Here is a 16,180-nt window from a genome sequence, read left to right as displayed (position 1 = left end):
AACAGGGAATAAAACACATTTGTACATTGAAAGGCCAGACGGAGTCTGCTGATAATTAATTTGATCACCTCTAAAACAGAGGCCATCATGTTTTCTTGAATCTATTCTTGGTTGAGATAAAATGTTCCACTGTATCAGCTATAGCACGGTTTRAAACTATACTTCAAAGTTAGCTAACAAGTCAGTTAACCACGACCTCCTATTGAAAAAAAAATCTAGTTAATAATATAAATGAAATCCTGAAGGTTCTCCCCAAGTGTATGCAATACTATGTATATAAAATACTATATATAGCATATATACAAATATATTTGTATGTACAAATATATATATGTGGGAAATACATTCCCAAGAGTGTGTGTATATATTTTATATGTATTTTTATATATATATTTCCAAAAGTATATACATATATAAAATATAACTATATATATATAAATATTACATACATATATATATATAGTATTGATTTAATTCAGCGTGTTTATGTGTGTATAAATATAAAGACACACATGTAAGCATGAACCTACAGGCAAATAAGCTTTGTGCTTTGACCATCGCATTAGAGAGTGAATATATGACTACTATTTCCACTTGATTCAAACCAGAATTCAGTCACCTATTTTAAAGAGGAATGTTTTGGTTATTTTTAAAATATGTTGAGAATTTTTGACATGCAAGAATTAGAAAAATGTTTAACACCAACCCACCCTCTTTATTAAGTAATTTCTTCAAGTATTTTTAATAGTGCAAAATACTGTTTCGTATTAGTACAGTAACTATGGGAATTCACAGTCAAAAAAAATCTTAAAAGATTTCCAAAGTCAAACAAAAAATTTTAATACTGTATTTTTAGCAAGAACATTTTTAACAAAGAATGTGTACTTTAACTTAATATGGTACAACAGAGAAACCATACTTAAAAGTTTCCATTATCTAACACTCTACTGCATATTCATTTTTTTTTTCATCTTAAAAGACCAAAAGCCAAGCTGAACTGAGCATAAAAAAGCATCAATTATAATCCTCATATTACGTCAGCTATTAGGGTTTAGCTCACACTTTTGAATTGGTCATCTAATGAAAGGACAATTTTTACATCATTCTTTTAAAAAATGTACACACATTTCTTTTTAAAACGTAATATATATCGAGTATCTGCTTCAGTAAACAAAGCTTAATTTATAAACACAATCGAAACAGCTCCGTGTTGAACAGTTTCAGTGATAAACTGGACTTGTATGATGTACAGCCAGTGAGGACCTTTGTGGCTTAAAATCATTGTGCCATTGCTATACAGTAATAGCTACCTCCTTGGGAAAAAAAAAGAAGTTCTTTGGGGGGGAGGAGGGAAGGGGAATAATTCCTGTATGTGCTTAAAAATACTAAAACTCCTTGCTATCTCCTGGGACCTAAAAATGATCTGTGGCAACGGGCTTGGTTTGGTATGGTAAGCTGGTAAAAAGTCTCAATATTTCTTAATGACAATACGGCAGTTTTCGATGCAGCAACAGTAAATTGCTTGAAATTGTCCTTCAAGTTTCATGCTACAAATCCTGTTCTTCACACAGTACTGAAGGCATCAAAGGTTTGAAGGGACGTTTTTCATGAACTATATAGTCTTCAAACAGTGATCATTATACATTTTTCAACAATAGGTGTTTCCTTCAGTACATTATAGTGGGCTTGATGTATGTTCTGTTTTCTGGAGGGGGAAAAGAAAGAGAAGAATAAAGGTCAATGGCATTTTAAACGTGTTATAATTAATTCCAATGCAGGCAGGATTCCTCCTTTGTTCCAGGACTTTTTCTTCTCAAGCCAGATTATTATATCTACAAGTGATATAAATGACCCGTCATGTGAATACGTTTTCTATGTGAAAAGAAGGAGACACTTGATGAAACAGGCGCTGCAAAGCCATGAAGATGTGGATTGGGATTTTCTGTAGGTCCCTCCCTTTAAGACACATTTTGCAGTTTGTTTTTAATCAAACACTCCTTTTTTTTCTTGTGTTTTTTTTCTGTAAAACAGCCTGGGATGTCTTGCCCATAGACCCAGTAACACGGATTAGCTGCACTGCAGCTCTGCAACACACCAGTGTCACATGCAGAAAACCTTCTAGAGAACGGTGTGCTGAAATAAAATCACATTGCATTAAAAATGTAATAGAAATAAATCAATATCTGTTGTTTGGGAAAGAGTGCTTTCATTCAGAAACCTCCACATTCCTTTGCATTTCATTTTTCTTTATTTAGGCAAACAAGTAGAAAGCCACTTATTTCCTTCATAAAAAAATATTCTTAGATCTAGCACCTATCAACTGTGATTTTTCACATCAAGCAACTTTAAGCCCAGAGAAAAAAATAAATATTAAAATACCCACAGAAATGAGAGCTAACAAGAATCCATATTCTTGTTCATTACACAATGAATCATGAATTCACCAAGCTAAACCCGCAAGTACTGATCTTGAAGATGATAGCAAAAATGATAATATTGAGAAGCATTTTGTATAATGTTGACATATATCCCATTACTGTTTTACATATGCCAATACTGAGCTCTCATAAGGAAAGAACAAGTATTGACCTGCCAAGTGACACTGATCCTCGGAGCAATCTCCAAGTTTGCCACATTTCAATTTCAAAATGCATTTCAGCTATAATATGAGTGATTTATCATTTAGCACTAGCTGTCAAAGTAACCTCCTAGATAAAACAAAAACATCTGGAACCATAAACAGAGGAGAGCAGTAGCTGAATTTTAATCCAAATCCGACATGTTCACTTCATTAGGAACAGGAAACGGCTAATTAGTAATTGAATGTTTCGTGGGTTTAAGGAGGCCCATGCTCTCCAAACAGAGATGATTTAMTATGGATTTTGGATGTAAACAAGAATAAAGATCAGGAAGAGCCGGGGACATAACATCTCCAGAGGAATGTTTGGGAGCATGGGAACCTCGAAAGAAGTGGCTAAAATTAGCTCCAAGCCTTTGGCTGATTACAATTATTGTCTTAAGATTTACTGGGGTAAATATTAAACTCGAGGGATGGGGTTAGAAGGACTGCTGAACATTGCCCTTTTTCATTTTTTAGCTTTCTTTCTGGCTATTAGGAAGTTTCATGAGATCTTTACAAAGAGGTTGTATAGGATCTAGTGTATGTTAGTGCTGGACTTCTAAAAAATAAAATTAAAAAAAATCAGCTGCTGGGAGAATCTACAGGTCAGACTCATTGCATTTAAAACAAGACTGAAATTACAGCACACATTTACGGRCAACCCTACAGGCTTAAAGTACCACACGGGGTGACACAGATTCTATGTGCAAATAAGAGATTAGGGACCCACAAATTAGAAAGTCACCTGTCCATTCAAAATAAGAGTTATTTGTAATAAGTTACAACGGGATTAGTACAAGATATGATGGAACAGCTCTGTGTCCCTCCCTACAAACACATTTTGTAAAGTCTTCTGCTAATTCAGTACTGGGACTGTTTCCAGGCTAAAAGCCCTGCAGAAGGTGTTAGACCAGCCAGTGATATATATATATATATATATACACATATATATATATATATATATATATATATATATAAGGAAATGAAGGTGCCAAGGGACAATTATTGTCTCTGCAGTCTTCATCGCTTGCAGGTCACCATGGCCGCTGAAGACCTCAGTGATACATATCTGATAGCAAATATATGGGACCACACACACGATGCTTAATGATCAGCGAAAACCCAAGTTAGATGTTTCCTAAGTTTGTAATGATTGATATTTTAAATTGTATTTTACGTTATTCTTAATAGTATTCTTCAAATTGAAGTAAGATGCAGTCTCATTGTGGGACAGTTCTGAGTGAACTGGCTATTTAAGCTTTGGAGCAGGTCTCAGTGTTTTTTATTTATATTCCCTTTATTTCTCAAGGAATGTTGAATGAAGGTATCTCAAATACTTGTGATAGTCCTAGGATAGTGCAGCCACCCAGGAGACACTATGGATCAATATACAGAAAGGGCATCTTTAAATATTTCTTTTTTTTCTTTTTGAAAGCTCTTAAAAAACCTCAAGAAATCAAAATACATTTTTATTGCCGTACCATAAACTTAATTTAGCATCAGCCATGTCATACACCAGCCACCTATGAGGAACTAAAAAGTGTTAAAAGTACCTTTGATACCAGCTGGACACAAAATACAATATGATGTTGTCAAATTCATCTTTTTGAAGAATATTCACTATCTTCTCAGTGAGGCTGCCTGCAAACTATACACCATTTTATAGCATTTTACTGTATTATATAGCAAAGAATTGAATAAATCTGTGTGCAATAAATGTATTCTTTTATTAGGTTTATCCCTTAATCAAATATTCATTTATGTGGGCTTCATTCTATTAAAAAATGAAATTATACAAAGGTGAGCAAAAGTGTAGATTTACAGTAGCTTAAAGCCTAATCTCATTCTCTAGGGGTAATATTGACAATATAAAAACTGTATAAATGATATTCCCTAACACTAAAATATGCTTATGAGCCCCCTGTGCATGTTATACTGCTTTACAACCTACAGTGAGATGCATGACTGGCTTAATAAGCAAGACATTTAGAAAGGATTTTTTCCCCTTCACAATGTATAACATGAGTAAAGAACTCACAATTTCTCTGTGAGCCAAAACCTATGTTAATAATGGTAATTTTCCCTTGGGATAAGGTTTTCTTCCCTGACTTGTTAGTTCGGAATATATATCTCTGGCGTTCTCTTTTAACCATACCATCATTCATCATTTTCTTTTGAAGGGTTTAAGGTCTGCATAAAAAAGACAAATCCAAAAACAATCATTCTGTTTTAATCCTTTTTTTTTTTTTCTTTATTTTTCAGGCTATTTTTCAGATATTTCCAAACTAAATAGCGAAAGGGAAAAAAGAAATACACTGYGAGTAATGTATGTTTTCCTCTGGACTAACATGAAGATGTAACCAAGAGCTTCTGAGAGCTGTGGTACTCATGAAGTTTGGGTTTCTTCCTTTCCATCCCTTGTGCTCCTTCCTACTGCCTCTTTCACACCCTGCAGATGTGCAGTCTCTGATGGCTACAACTGCCTGAGCTTATTAACCTCTTCCTTGGGGCAACATCATCAGATGCCTTCTCTTTGCAGCTGCTTTTTTCTACAAAATGGGCAGGACCTGGGGTACMTTCCATTTCACTGCCACGTCCTCCTGTGTGTGTGTCACTCGCTTCTTTTTCCCCTACTTATTTTTGCGCTTAAGACTGTTGAATCCACCCTGTCAAGTATCTCCCCATCCTTACGGCATCCAAACTGGTAACTTGTACTTAAAATAGGATTCTAATGAGAACCGATAGTCAAGGACAATACTGTGTTCACTGAATGCAAACTATGCAGCTGCTGGTTGCAATTGTCAGTTTGAGTAAACAGGGAGATAACACAGAGGTTCCTGCTGAAGAAATATCCAAGCCTACGGACACTGAATTATTGAGTAAATGSGTGAGCCTTTGTGAGAATAGAAAGGTATGGAGCTTTTCACCCAGGCGTCTCCCGGGAAAGCCTTTCCCCATCATTTGTCACCAGGAAATCACAAAATCTCAGCTTCTTCCCCCATATGCATGTCTATGTGTGTGTGTCTCTATAAAGTCTAAAAATATTCAGMAAAAAAGTACAATCAGACTAAATAATTGTTATTTTTAAAGGGGGCTTATTTGGCAGGGGCGCTGCCAAATGACACGGTACCCAACTACTGGAGCTCTAGCACTGGGTACCAACCAAAGGAGCCCATGCAACAGCCACAAAACACGGCCTGGGCAGAACCAACAAGACTTAAGTTTCAAGTTATGGGGATAGCTGAGGATCTGTTCACAAGGAAAGCAGCCAGCCTTTGCTGAAATTGAAGAGGAAGGGGCTCATCATCACCCTCGCACTCCCTAACCACAGGGTCCTGTTCTTATTTTAATGGGTTGAATATTTGTTGCAGCGAGGGCAACTGCAGTGAACAGTGCTGCAATGTCCAGGATGCTGAGTCGTCTCCTGMCGCTGCAGCGTCTGCTGAAATTCCTCAGAGCAGTCGGTTCCCGTGGAATAGGAAGCATTTGGAGTGTAATTTGATAAAATGACAAAGAGGTTAAACTACCTTCCATTTCTGTCTCCTTTGCACCTTTTTTACTATGGTTTGGGTTTTTCGAACTGACTGGTTTTATTAGAATATTGAAAAAATATAGTATGGGGGGGCATGAGTCTAAAAATGTTAAGACCACATAACAGAAAACAAGGTATGTTCTAAACTTAAGCAGTTCTTTACCTTTGGCAAACACATAAAGAAAAAAAAAGTTATGGGGAGTTACTGACAGCCTTGTGCTGAATCTCTGCCAGGGTTTTTCACTACCTGCCAGGTTATTCCACAAACCTGCATCCTTCCCCGTGCACGTACAGGGAACCACGTTTCCTTTGGACCATATTTTCACCTGGAAAACAGTCTATCCTCCCGTGCTGATGCCTCTTTCCTTAGATTTGGAGTCTTTTTATTTTTTTAAAAGTTGTTATCATGGTAACTTGTACTTTTTACAATTTTAAGATAACATTGCTTGGCTCATTGTTCCAATATCCCCTAACAATGAAATATAGTAATACAAAAGTTAACTAAGGTATAAACATGCAAAAGGAGAAGTCTCCGTGCGATCATAAAATGATGTTATTTTCTGTTCAGCAGTTCATGTTACTGCTGTTCATGCTAATTAATTAAAGGAGCTGTTGCTGTAATGTGCAAACAGGGAATCTGAGAAACTGAGAGGGCTTTTAGGTCTCGGAGTGAAGTTAAGTCAATCTGGGCGCGGGCAATCAAATGTAATGAAATCACTTGTCAGTGCTAAGCTTGCAAAAACTGTGAAGTTTGACTAGGGAGTAAAAGGATTATAATTAGATTTCCAATAGGATAATAACTAAATGGCAGAAAGCAGTAAAGAGAAAATATTACTTTGTTAGCTAATGGTGCTGCTGTTCAGTTTTAGTTTTTATCAGCACACTTGTAGTTGTGCTAATTTAATTTGCTTTTATCAGCACAAATGCACTACTCGAACRGTACTTGAATGTCATTTGCAAAAATCATTGATCTGAAGGTGCACTTAATGACACCCAGTATGTTTATTTTATGTGAAACGGAGATTAGTTGATAAAATGGTTGATGCACTGGCTTGCTGGCCCACGAGTGAGTTATGGAAACGGGAACAGGCAGGTTCTCAGTGGGGCAGGGGCTCCACGACCACAGCAACTACTACTCCTTTATTTTGTCAGCTGGAAAGCTTCTCTTGGATTAAGCCATGCTGGATGAGCAGACTAGGATGAGCAGACTGCATGCAGAAAATTCCAATTCAATCGCTATACAAAGCATAGAGAAAAGGCATCAGCTTAACGGAAGTGATTTATAATGCATATCAGAACCACGGTGCACGAACAGCTTGTGTTAATATAACCATTTTAAGAAATGAGCATAAAATATGATATGACTTAATCACTATAAAAGGTGGTTGTGCAGTATTTTTGTAATTCTCCTTTAAACCGTTTTAAGGAGATACTGGCAGTGGAACTAATTGAATTTCAAAGCAAAGGCGCTGCGTGAATGATAGATTTCTGTCCAGCAGAGCTATTGACAACAGAAAAAGAAAGGTCTGCATTGATGCTAAAGCTTTTTTCTGTGCACTACAGAGATATTTTGAAAGCCTGAAAACAGCTTTGTGTTGGGGTTGCATGTTTTGACCCTCACTCCTCCCAGCGCCCAAAAAACAAAGCCAGCAAATGAAGTGGGCAATGAAGGCAGTGTGTTCAAATTGCTGAAGACTAAAGGGCAGCAGTAGCTGTCAAGTTTTAAAAACCGCAATCAAAGGCAAATAGAATACAAAGATATTATAGTATCAGCATAAAGGGGGAAAAAAAATGGAGTAGATGGTGCTACAGGACAGAAATGCTTTGAAATCTGAACAAGCTTAACAGAGTTTTTCAGAACACTTATCAGCCGAGAGTGCTTTGTGAAAGAACCGCCTGAGCTCACCACGCTCTCAGATATGAGCAGGATTAGGATATTTAAATTGGCGGAGAGGTCTGTGCACATATTCATGACTGTGCTGAAGACCAGACCGTTTGCCACTGGAGAGCAGCAAGAGCGTATCCGGAGACTACAGCAAGTGTAGGRAAGTTCTCCAATTCTTTCTAGTAAGTTAATATAATCATTTTGAAAGGAGACAGATTTGAGCCAACACTAACAGTTTGCTGTTTTCCTTGTATTTTGTATTTTTTGGTGCATTATCTTACTGCAGTCCTTTTTTGCCTACCCAGAAGAGGACAATCTGTAGTTACCTAAACACACGTTATTTTTTGCCCATAACAATTACACAGTTCAGTACAAAGGCTGGAAGGCTCTAGGAAGAGAATTAGCCTGAAACTTGCAGCTTCTCTGGGCTGCTTTATAAACTAGTGCACAAGCTTAATGTTCTGTAGGGAATATGGWGCAGGACTGGAGAGAGAAAAGGTTGGGTTTGTAAAAAACAGTGCTATAAAACTACATCTTCTCCAAATAAAAGTTTCACCACTACATTTTTCTAGCTGTTCAGAAGAAACATTTTCACAGGTGACTATTTTCTGTTTCTTAACCTCTGGAGGCAAGTGTCCATAACATGACACATGCCAAGATATGAGACCTTGCAATCTGATCTATGGGGGAACCGAGCACCACACGTGTCAATGAAGTCAAAACCCAGCAATGTGTTTTAAACACACGAAACTGGGGAAAACCCTACTGTCCACAGAAGARCCCACTTCTGGGTGTCCTCCAACAGCTTTCCCATTTTCAAAGGAAATATCTGATGTGGAGCCCTCTCTTATCTCAGGTGTTCCCCTATAAAATGACCACACAACTTCCTTACTTCACAGGCCTCCAGGTAGACAGCATTGATGACTATTTGGCAGCACTCARGCAAAATATGAATGTTCTGCATTTACAGGGAACAATGAGGAGAATGGAGTATTACATAATTGCTCGTCACAGGAACGTTATCACTGTTTGCACTCAACATTATCACTGCTTTGCACTCACAGTCCGTGGCGTGGGCTGCCCTCGGAATACAAAGGCGGGTGCTCACAGGAGAATACATACAGCAGGGTTCCTTTAATTCTCTTTAGCACATGCATATGTATTTAAATGTGTAACCAATATTTCTTTTAAGCAGTCTGGACTTGAGTGTTGCTGTATTTGCCTTCCTAGTTATGATTTCCCACTTCTATGAATTATRTATTTTTTGAAAACATACCAGTCTCACCCCTCTAATTTAACGAATTTCATTCCCGATCTTGTAAAATATTGATCTTACCAATGACTTCTGTGTGGAACAAGAAAACAAAATTAATGGAACATTCTGCAATTTATTTGCCTTTAAGTAGGACAACAGAGAGAAAAAGACATGCTGAATTTCATTTAACTTTTAATATCACTTAAGACAAACACGTGCTGGGGTGAGGTATATACTGCACCTTGCATTGCTGCACTGTCATGTTGGGTTCCGTTGTGTTCTATTTCCATATCTGGGATTCCAGCATCTGAAAAATGTGACACCTAAGATTAATGCATTTCCCTTTGTCCTTCTTCGATGCATCTTTAGAAAAATGTTTACAGCAAAGTGGGGTGATCTCCAAGTTATGTGGTCTTGCATAAAACATTTGGGCTTCATAGAGTTTTCAGCCATAAATCATTTTGAAAACATTGGCAACACTGGAAGCTCACTCTTCCACTGAGTTATTTTTAACATCTTTTAAATTCATCYGATGAACAGAAAATAATCAACAATTATGTCAATATAAGTCTCTTTTCAAAGCTTCAAAGTAAAAAAGTAAAAAAATACCACCAATGCCCACTGATATACGCTCATGGCATGAATTAAAGCTATGATATTATTGTCAGTTTCTTAGGTTATATTATACATTATTTTCTTTCAAATATTCTGGGGAGTAATGTATATCATAGAGCCACAAAAGCCTCTGGCTTTTCCTTCCCAATTCTTAAATATTCTACATGTTTGTGTATTGTGTATATAAATAAACATAAAATAAAYAGGAATGATATTTCATTTAAAAGATTGAGCTGATGATGTTGTGAGTGCTTTATCACTGGACACAAAATTACGTATGTGACAGCATGTGAAACGTTTCCAGATTTCAAGAGCTTTCGAAAAGGGATTATGCTTTTTCTCCAAGTTGAGAACGAGCCTCCTAATGATATGCACTTTTGAACTATTTAATTTCATATTGATAATACCTTTGTATGCACAGTCCTTGCGGGAGGGGGGCCTCCAACACCCCAGGGTGTTATAACAGATGCCACGATCCACCCCGTGCCAGCAAGGATTAGCATGAAGGGTATGTGATTTGAATCCATGGCACCTAGAATCCTGCAGAAACATCTGCTTCCCTTATAATACAGCACTTGGAAATTAAAGTGGGAGGAGAAAAAAAAAAATGGAGGGAGCTGTGTATACAGGCTAAAAGTTCTTCTGTTGAGGCCTGTTCTGGACATTTTCAATAGGAAATAACTGCAGTGCTCTAGTCACTCTCTCTGGAGGCTTTAGTACCTACACGCTGGCCATGCTACAATGTCCACCGAGCTCTATGCATAGACAGGGCAGACTAAAATGCATCCCATGCATGGAATAAATTAGTACTATCGTAGTATTACATGCATATGTGAAATGTATGTGAAATATAAAGAGAGACTTATAAAGATATACGAGCAAATAAATAGTATCTTGGTGGAWGTAATTGTTTCTTATAAAATTAGAGGTGACTGCTAGTACATGAGGTTTGCCATTTTCAGATTTCTGTTTGAAGGGAAATTCAGGGCATTGAACTGTTCCTCTAAAAAGGTTATTTCTTTTCAAACCTTTTAAAGTACGTGTTGTATAAACGTAAAATGACAGAGTCATCTGTAACTAATAACGGCATCTGTTAAATGAGACAGACCGTCAGAGTTAAATTAAAAATATTCAGAATAGCCCTTCACATTTTGTTGTCATAAAATTGTACCTGCAATTAAATTGTGGATTAAGATGCTAATGAGCTACCTGATTTGCATGTGCAATCAGATTAGCATGTAAATATCAGCTTCTTGCAGGCACTAACATATATATGACTACCTGAGTGTGCTTGCAAATCAAAATAAGAGCAGCCAGGCCCACAACAGCAGCTGTAAAGATCTCTTAATCACACCGCTGGCATGTCGGTACCCTTTAATTTGTGACTTCCAGAACTGCTGAGCACTCCTCACTGGAGTGAGGTGCAAGTGCTTCCCGTCAGCTGCAGAACTTCAGTGAACAATCTTACAGAAATTTGGGTTTTATTTCTTTCTAACAGTCATGTCTGGATGCGGGTGGGGTCTAATTTGGGCATTTTCCCAATCCAAAAAGGTTCCTGCTGGCTCTGGCCCCCTCCTTGCTGCTGGGTCATGGCACAGCTGAAAGCTCTATATTCATTCCCACACCACTCCAGCTCCCTGTCAGGACATCAACAGGAGCCAGCCCGCTTCTGCTTACAGTGATATGCTGGCCTATAAAACCCAGCAGAKGAGAATGCCTCTGTAGGATGTTGCTCTAGCAGCTAAAGAGCTGGTATCTCTTAGGCACTCCCGATAAATCACGACTCAGAGAGTCCACTGCAAAGTGCAGCAATGGCAGYTCATGTCGGAGGCTTGCCCTGACTTTAAGGAACAGCCCTGGTCAGCCCTCACAGCTAAGAACTCTGGACAYATCCAAGTTTTTATTTTTATTATTTTATTATTTATTATTTTTACTGAGCAGCTCAAGGATTTTTTGCAGTCTGCTTGTGTTATAGCTCAGTTGCTAGGAGTGGCCAAACTAGGGAGGAAGAAGTGACTTAAAGACTTCACGACCTACGAGCGCAGCAGAGACTGCAGCGTTTGTAAACCTGGCTGATGAGACACTGCTGGAYGAGGCTGCAGAGACCTCAGGAGTGAACCTTAGCTGGAACACCTCAAACTGCCTCAAACTTCCCTGTATTCATGACTAAAAGATTCATATTGCAGTGCTCAACTTTAGTCAGAAACAACTTAAGCAGGGGAGATGAATCCTCTCACTACCCAAAACATAACCACCCGATTTTTGAAATTAACTGATTTTGTTTTATCTCACAAGGATATTTGGGAAATATTTGAAATCTAGTCAGCTAGATACATATTTAACCAACTTGACAGATCCTGAGGCTGAACAAACAAATGGCTTTCAGACAAACAGCTTCTAAAAGGAAGCTCAGCTGCTCCCAGCATGAATCTGCTGGGAGAGGAGAGTTCAGAGAACCTCATAAGAACCAAATTTCACATTGTCTTAGCTAGCACTGTGACAGATTTCTCTGGTAATATATTCAGTATTTCTCATGATGCCTACATAAACTGCTGTTTCTCTACTTAGAGACTTATTTATTTTTTGTTTAATTCATGACCCAGAGCACACGTCCTGAAATAGATTTTTAATTATTTCAGGAAAGGACTGCGTTTTTATAATGGAACTTGCTTTGTGCATCATCTTATATTTTTCACTTAATTAAACATCGTTTTAAGTTAACTGTGAAAGGCCAACTAGAACATTACCATTTAACATCCTGAGACCGTCACCTGATGTGGCCTGTTTAAGCGCCTGTTCCACTTGTTCTCTTCTCTTTGACTCAAATTCCAAAGCTTCCTGCAATTTTCTCTTCGCCTTTTTTTCTTTCTTCAAGCGTTTCTGAATTGTTGCTGAAATGTAAATGTATTGTAAGAGTGGCTGTTAAAGCACAGGTAATATATAATGGAGATGGTAAACGAGTTTATATGTGCAAKGTTTAAAAGCCCAGTTCTAGCTCAGGACAAAAAAACCTCTGACATGGGTCTAATATAAAAACACTCAACCCRTATCATCACATGAAAGAATGAACAATCTGAAAGGGCTTCAGATCTTGTAACTTTAAAGTTCTTAAATCATGTTCGCAATCTGGAACAGCCCCATTGATTTAATTCTATTGATCAGAATCTGAAAGCATACGTATTAGAATCCAGCCACTGGTCTGCATTACATAGACTTCATGGATTTGGGCTACCTTCAGTTCACAGTTKTCCAGAGTTTCAAGAGTGGATCACTGGTTTAAACTCTGTTTTAGCAACGATACCAGCCTAAGACTTCAGAAACGAAAATAAAACTCATACTCTTCTTTCTAATCTTTCTCCTWATGCTGAAAATAATACTCCACCCACCAGCAGTTTTATCTGGAAAGATGACCAGGTGCACTGGTAGTAGCATGGGTAGGTCTGTGAGCACTGCACCACTCCTGGAACTTCCTAGGCTCCTGCTGGCCCAGCAGAGCCTCCTAATTATCCCTAATAAACTATCTTTAATAGACTCTCTTGTCGCTTGTTTGTAGGACCTGCAGCTACCTTAGCTGGTTGAAACTGTTTGGTAGGATCTCTACAGAGCCATCAACACCTTTCTGGTGCGCATGCTCGGCACCTGGGAAATGGTCAACCCTGGGACTCTGCTCTCATGCCAGGAGATCTGGAGTAGGCCAGTTCRTGTCCAGTTTCCATGATGAAGGGTGGCTGGGACAAGGCCCAGGGAAACTGGATAGATCATGAATGCCACAATGTGATCTGGAGAAGGTAACTTTGGAAAGCTGAGCCAAAGAGCAACCCTTGTTACATGGGTTACTCTAAGATACTCCAGCTTCATAATAATAAAAATGATGTGCAATGAACTGAAAGACAAGTCTAAAGCTATTGTTTACTGGTGAGACTCTCCTTTGAGGCAGAAGCCAGCAAGGCCTCTGAATGAAGTAAAGTTGCTCTTGACTTAAATGTGAATCGGAATCGTACTGTCTGCCTACAAAGAAATAAGTGTTTTTTTACAGAATGATAGCAGACTCATAGGTACCTAACCCGAGGTGATGCAACGATTCTGAACATCCACTGCAACTGTACAACTTCCACAGTATTTATTGACATCTTGACTTAGAAGTGTCCTCCTTTTTCAGCCTCCTTTCTGAGCCCTGGAGCTGTGGACTGTTGCACACACCTCATCTCATTCAAAATGCGTAGGCAGACAGTACTTGGCACTTASATTTTTGGTCTTATCTAGTTCTATCTTTCCGATTTCATGGATGAAATCTAGAAGTAGCTTTCAGCACACAAACTTTTATTCCTCTCCTTTATATGGAGATTTGAATTTAAAAAGAATGCTACCTTCTGTACCACAGCGAAAAAATGAGATTTATGCATTTAATTGCCTATTATTATCAAAAGCTTCTAAAGAGTCATGGTGTTGTCTTAAGGGGCCCCATGTTAGGAGTGTTTTTGTAACTTACTCTCATGAACAAAACCAAGTTAACCAGAGTTATTTTCATCAGATCCTGCACAGGCCACTTTCAGTAGTTGATCTGTTTTATTTTAGTGATATTAGCTAGTGAAAAACCAGCTGACCAGCATCTAAACTGCAAAAATCACAATTTTTCTGAAAATGTGGGCTGGATAAGTTGTAAGCTGATGGGAGGGAAAGTTCTCTACACACACAATTTGCAGATGTATTATCGTACTCAAAATAAGCTGGATCCTCAGTGCTTGGAGGATAATAGCAGGAAACAAAAGAAATTAAAGGTGTCAAATGAAGAAATCAGGCTGGGAATACACAGGCAGAATGGCAATAATATGTGTGAAAGCCAGGCAACTGAATCAGCTTTCCTCCAAAGAATCGGCCAAAATCCTGTGGCCAGTTGCCCTCCAGGAAATAATCCTTCAGGCACTGCTCCGTCTGCTCACRGAAAAGAGTGCTTCATTCTGCTTTTATTAAATTTAAATCTTTCATTACCAGGGCTAGCCCACTGCTGCATTACCCTGAAGTATGAATGTCAGTTAACTCCGAGTCCTCAAAAGCTCCAGCTGGAAATGCCAAGGGGTTATACATTTAATAGATATCTAAACTCCATTTTTCATTCACTCACCTCTGCTTTGCAGCTCAGCTGTAAGTTGCCTTTCCAAGCTCTCTCTTAGTTCTCTCTCTCTACAAAGCTCCATCTTTAACTCTTTCTTTTCCTGCTGTATCTGCTTTTCCTGGACTCTGGCATTGTCCACAGCCACCTTCAGAAGGCCCTAAAACACACGCAAATATAAGACCTGAAAATAACATTTTGTTTAGCAGTGAGAAAACTCATCCATTTGTTTCTTTTACTTCCTCTAAGAAAGGAGAAGAAGTAAAAGCAGAAGCCTCTAAAGTCCAAATGAGCATCTGACGTAGCTGAATGTTGTATCTTATAATTTATGAGCAATTTTGTTGCGTGGAATCACTTAAAATATCTTTTGCAAACTCATCCTACTGAGGTGGTTTATTACAAATGGAGTGCCAAATTATTTCTGACCTCGGTCAACTGCAGGGAGAAGCAAAGGAGGAATAATGAGACTGGTGAATTTTAATACGACCATTAATGCCAACTATTAAGTCAAATAGACACCGCATAAAATCCTTTTAATATCAATAAGGCCAGGTAGTCAAAGCATTACTTTAAATAAATAATAGAAYTGCAGGTACAAAATAGTTTCTGAAACTTTTTAGAGAGATGAAAAAAATATATATTTTATCGGTCACGACATAGTCTGGTTTTATGGAGAATAATTTACCTGAATGTTGGTTAATAGCGTTTCTACTGATGAAAGACCATCGGCAAAAAGAAACGGTGCTGGAAATCCGGGCGGCAAGGCCTGTCCAGCCAGTTGGACTTTATCTAAGGTTGGCTTCATTATCGGAATGGCAATTTGGACCTCTTCTGTAAAGACAGGTTTAAATGCAACATCAGAAAGCGCAAGTGTGATTTCTAGGAAGTCGTATTCTCTTTAGCTGGAAGTCWAAATACAGGTTTATATAAAATATATATATATATTTTTTTGTCACTTGCAGAAACCACGGCGTTATCTTCACAGCAACTGCTTTTCACTAAAGCTTGCCTGTAGTTTGTGGCAGGGGCTTCAAAGGGCAATCGCAGACCCAGTCCTGAGTTACATCGGTCAAGCGCCCTGGTCACTCTCATGCCGGGATTTGCAATTAGGTGCTCGGAAATCCACCTTCCCCCAGCACGCCACAAAATACAGACAGAATCCA

At 38.3% G+C, this 16,180-nt stretch overlaps 1 protein-coding gene across 1 annotated transcript in view; it reads right to left on the bottom strand.

Annotated features, from left to right (window-relative positions):
• Positions 1-932: 932 nt before the first annotated feature.
• The window catches only part of DACH2 (dachshund family transcription factor 2), a 126,776-nt gene continuing 111,528 nt past the window's right edge, over positions 933-16,180 (bottom strand). Inside the window, exons 7-11 of the mRNA XM_026036010.1 lie at positions 15,703-15,848; positions 15,030-15,177; positions 12,655-12,798; positions 9,534-9,599; positions 933-1,705 (exon numbers count right to left, since the gene is read on the bottom strand). Coding sequence (XP_025891795.1) covers positions 1,668-1,705; positions 9,534-9,599; positions 12,655-12,798; positions 15,030-15,177; positions 15,703-15,848 — 542 coding nt within the window. The 3' untranslated portion in view covers positions 933-1,667. The remainder of the gene's footprint in view (positions 1,706-9,533; positions 9,600-12,654; positions 12,799-15,029; positions 15,178-15,702; positions 15,849-16,180) is intronic.

This window comes from Nothoprocta perdicaria, unplaced genomic scaffold, assembly GCF_003342845.1.
Source record: "Nothoprocta perdicaria isolate Ctin4 unplaced genomic scaffold, notPer1 scaffold_17, whole genome shotgun sequence".
Lineage (NCBI taxonomy): Eukaryota > Metazoa > Chordata > Aves > Tinamiformes > Tinamidae > Nothoprocta > Nothoprocta perdicaria.
This window is presented reverse-complemented; position numbering and strand designations above follow the sequence as displayed.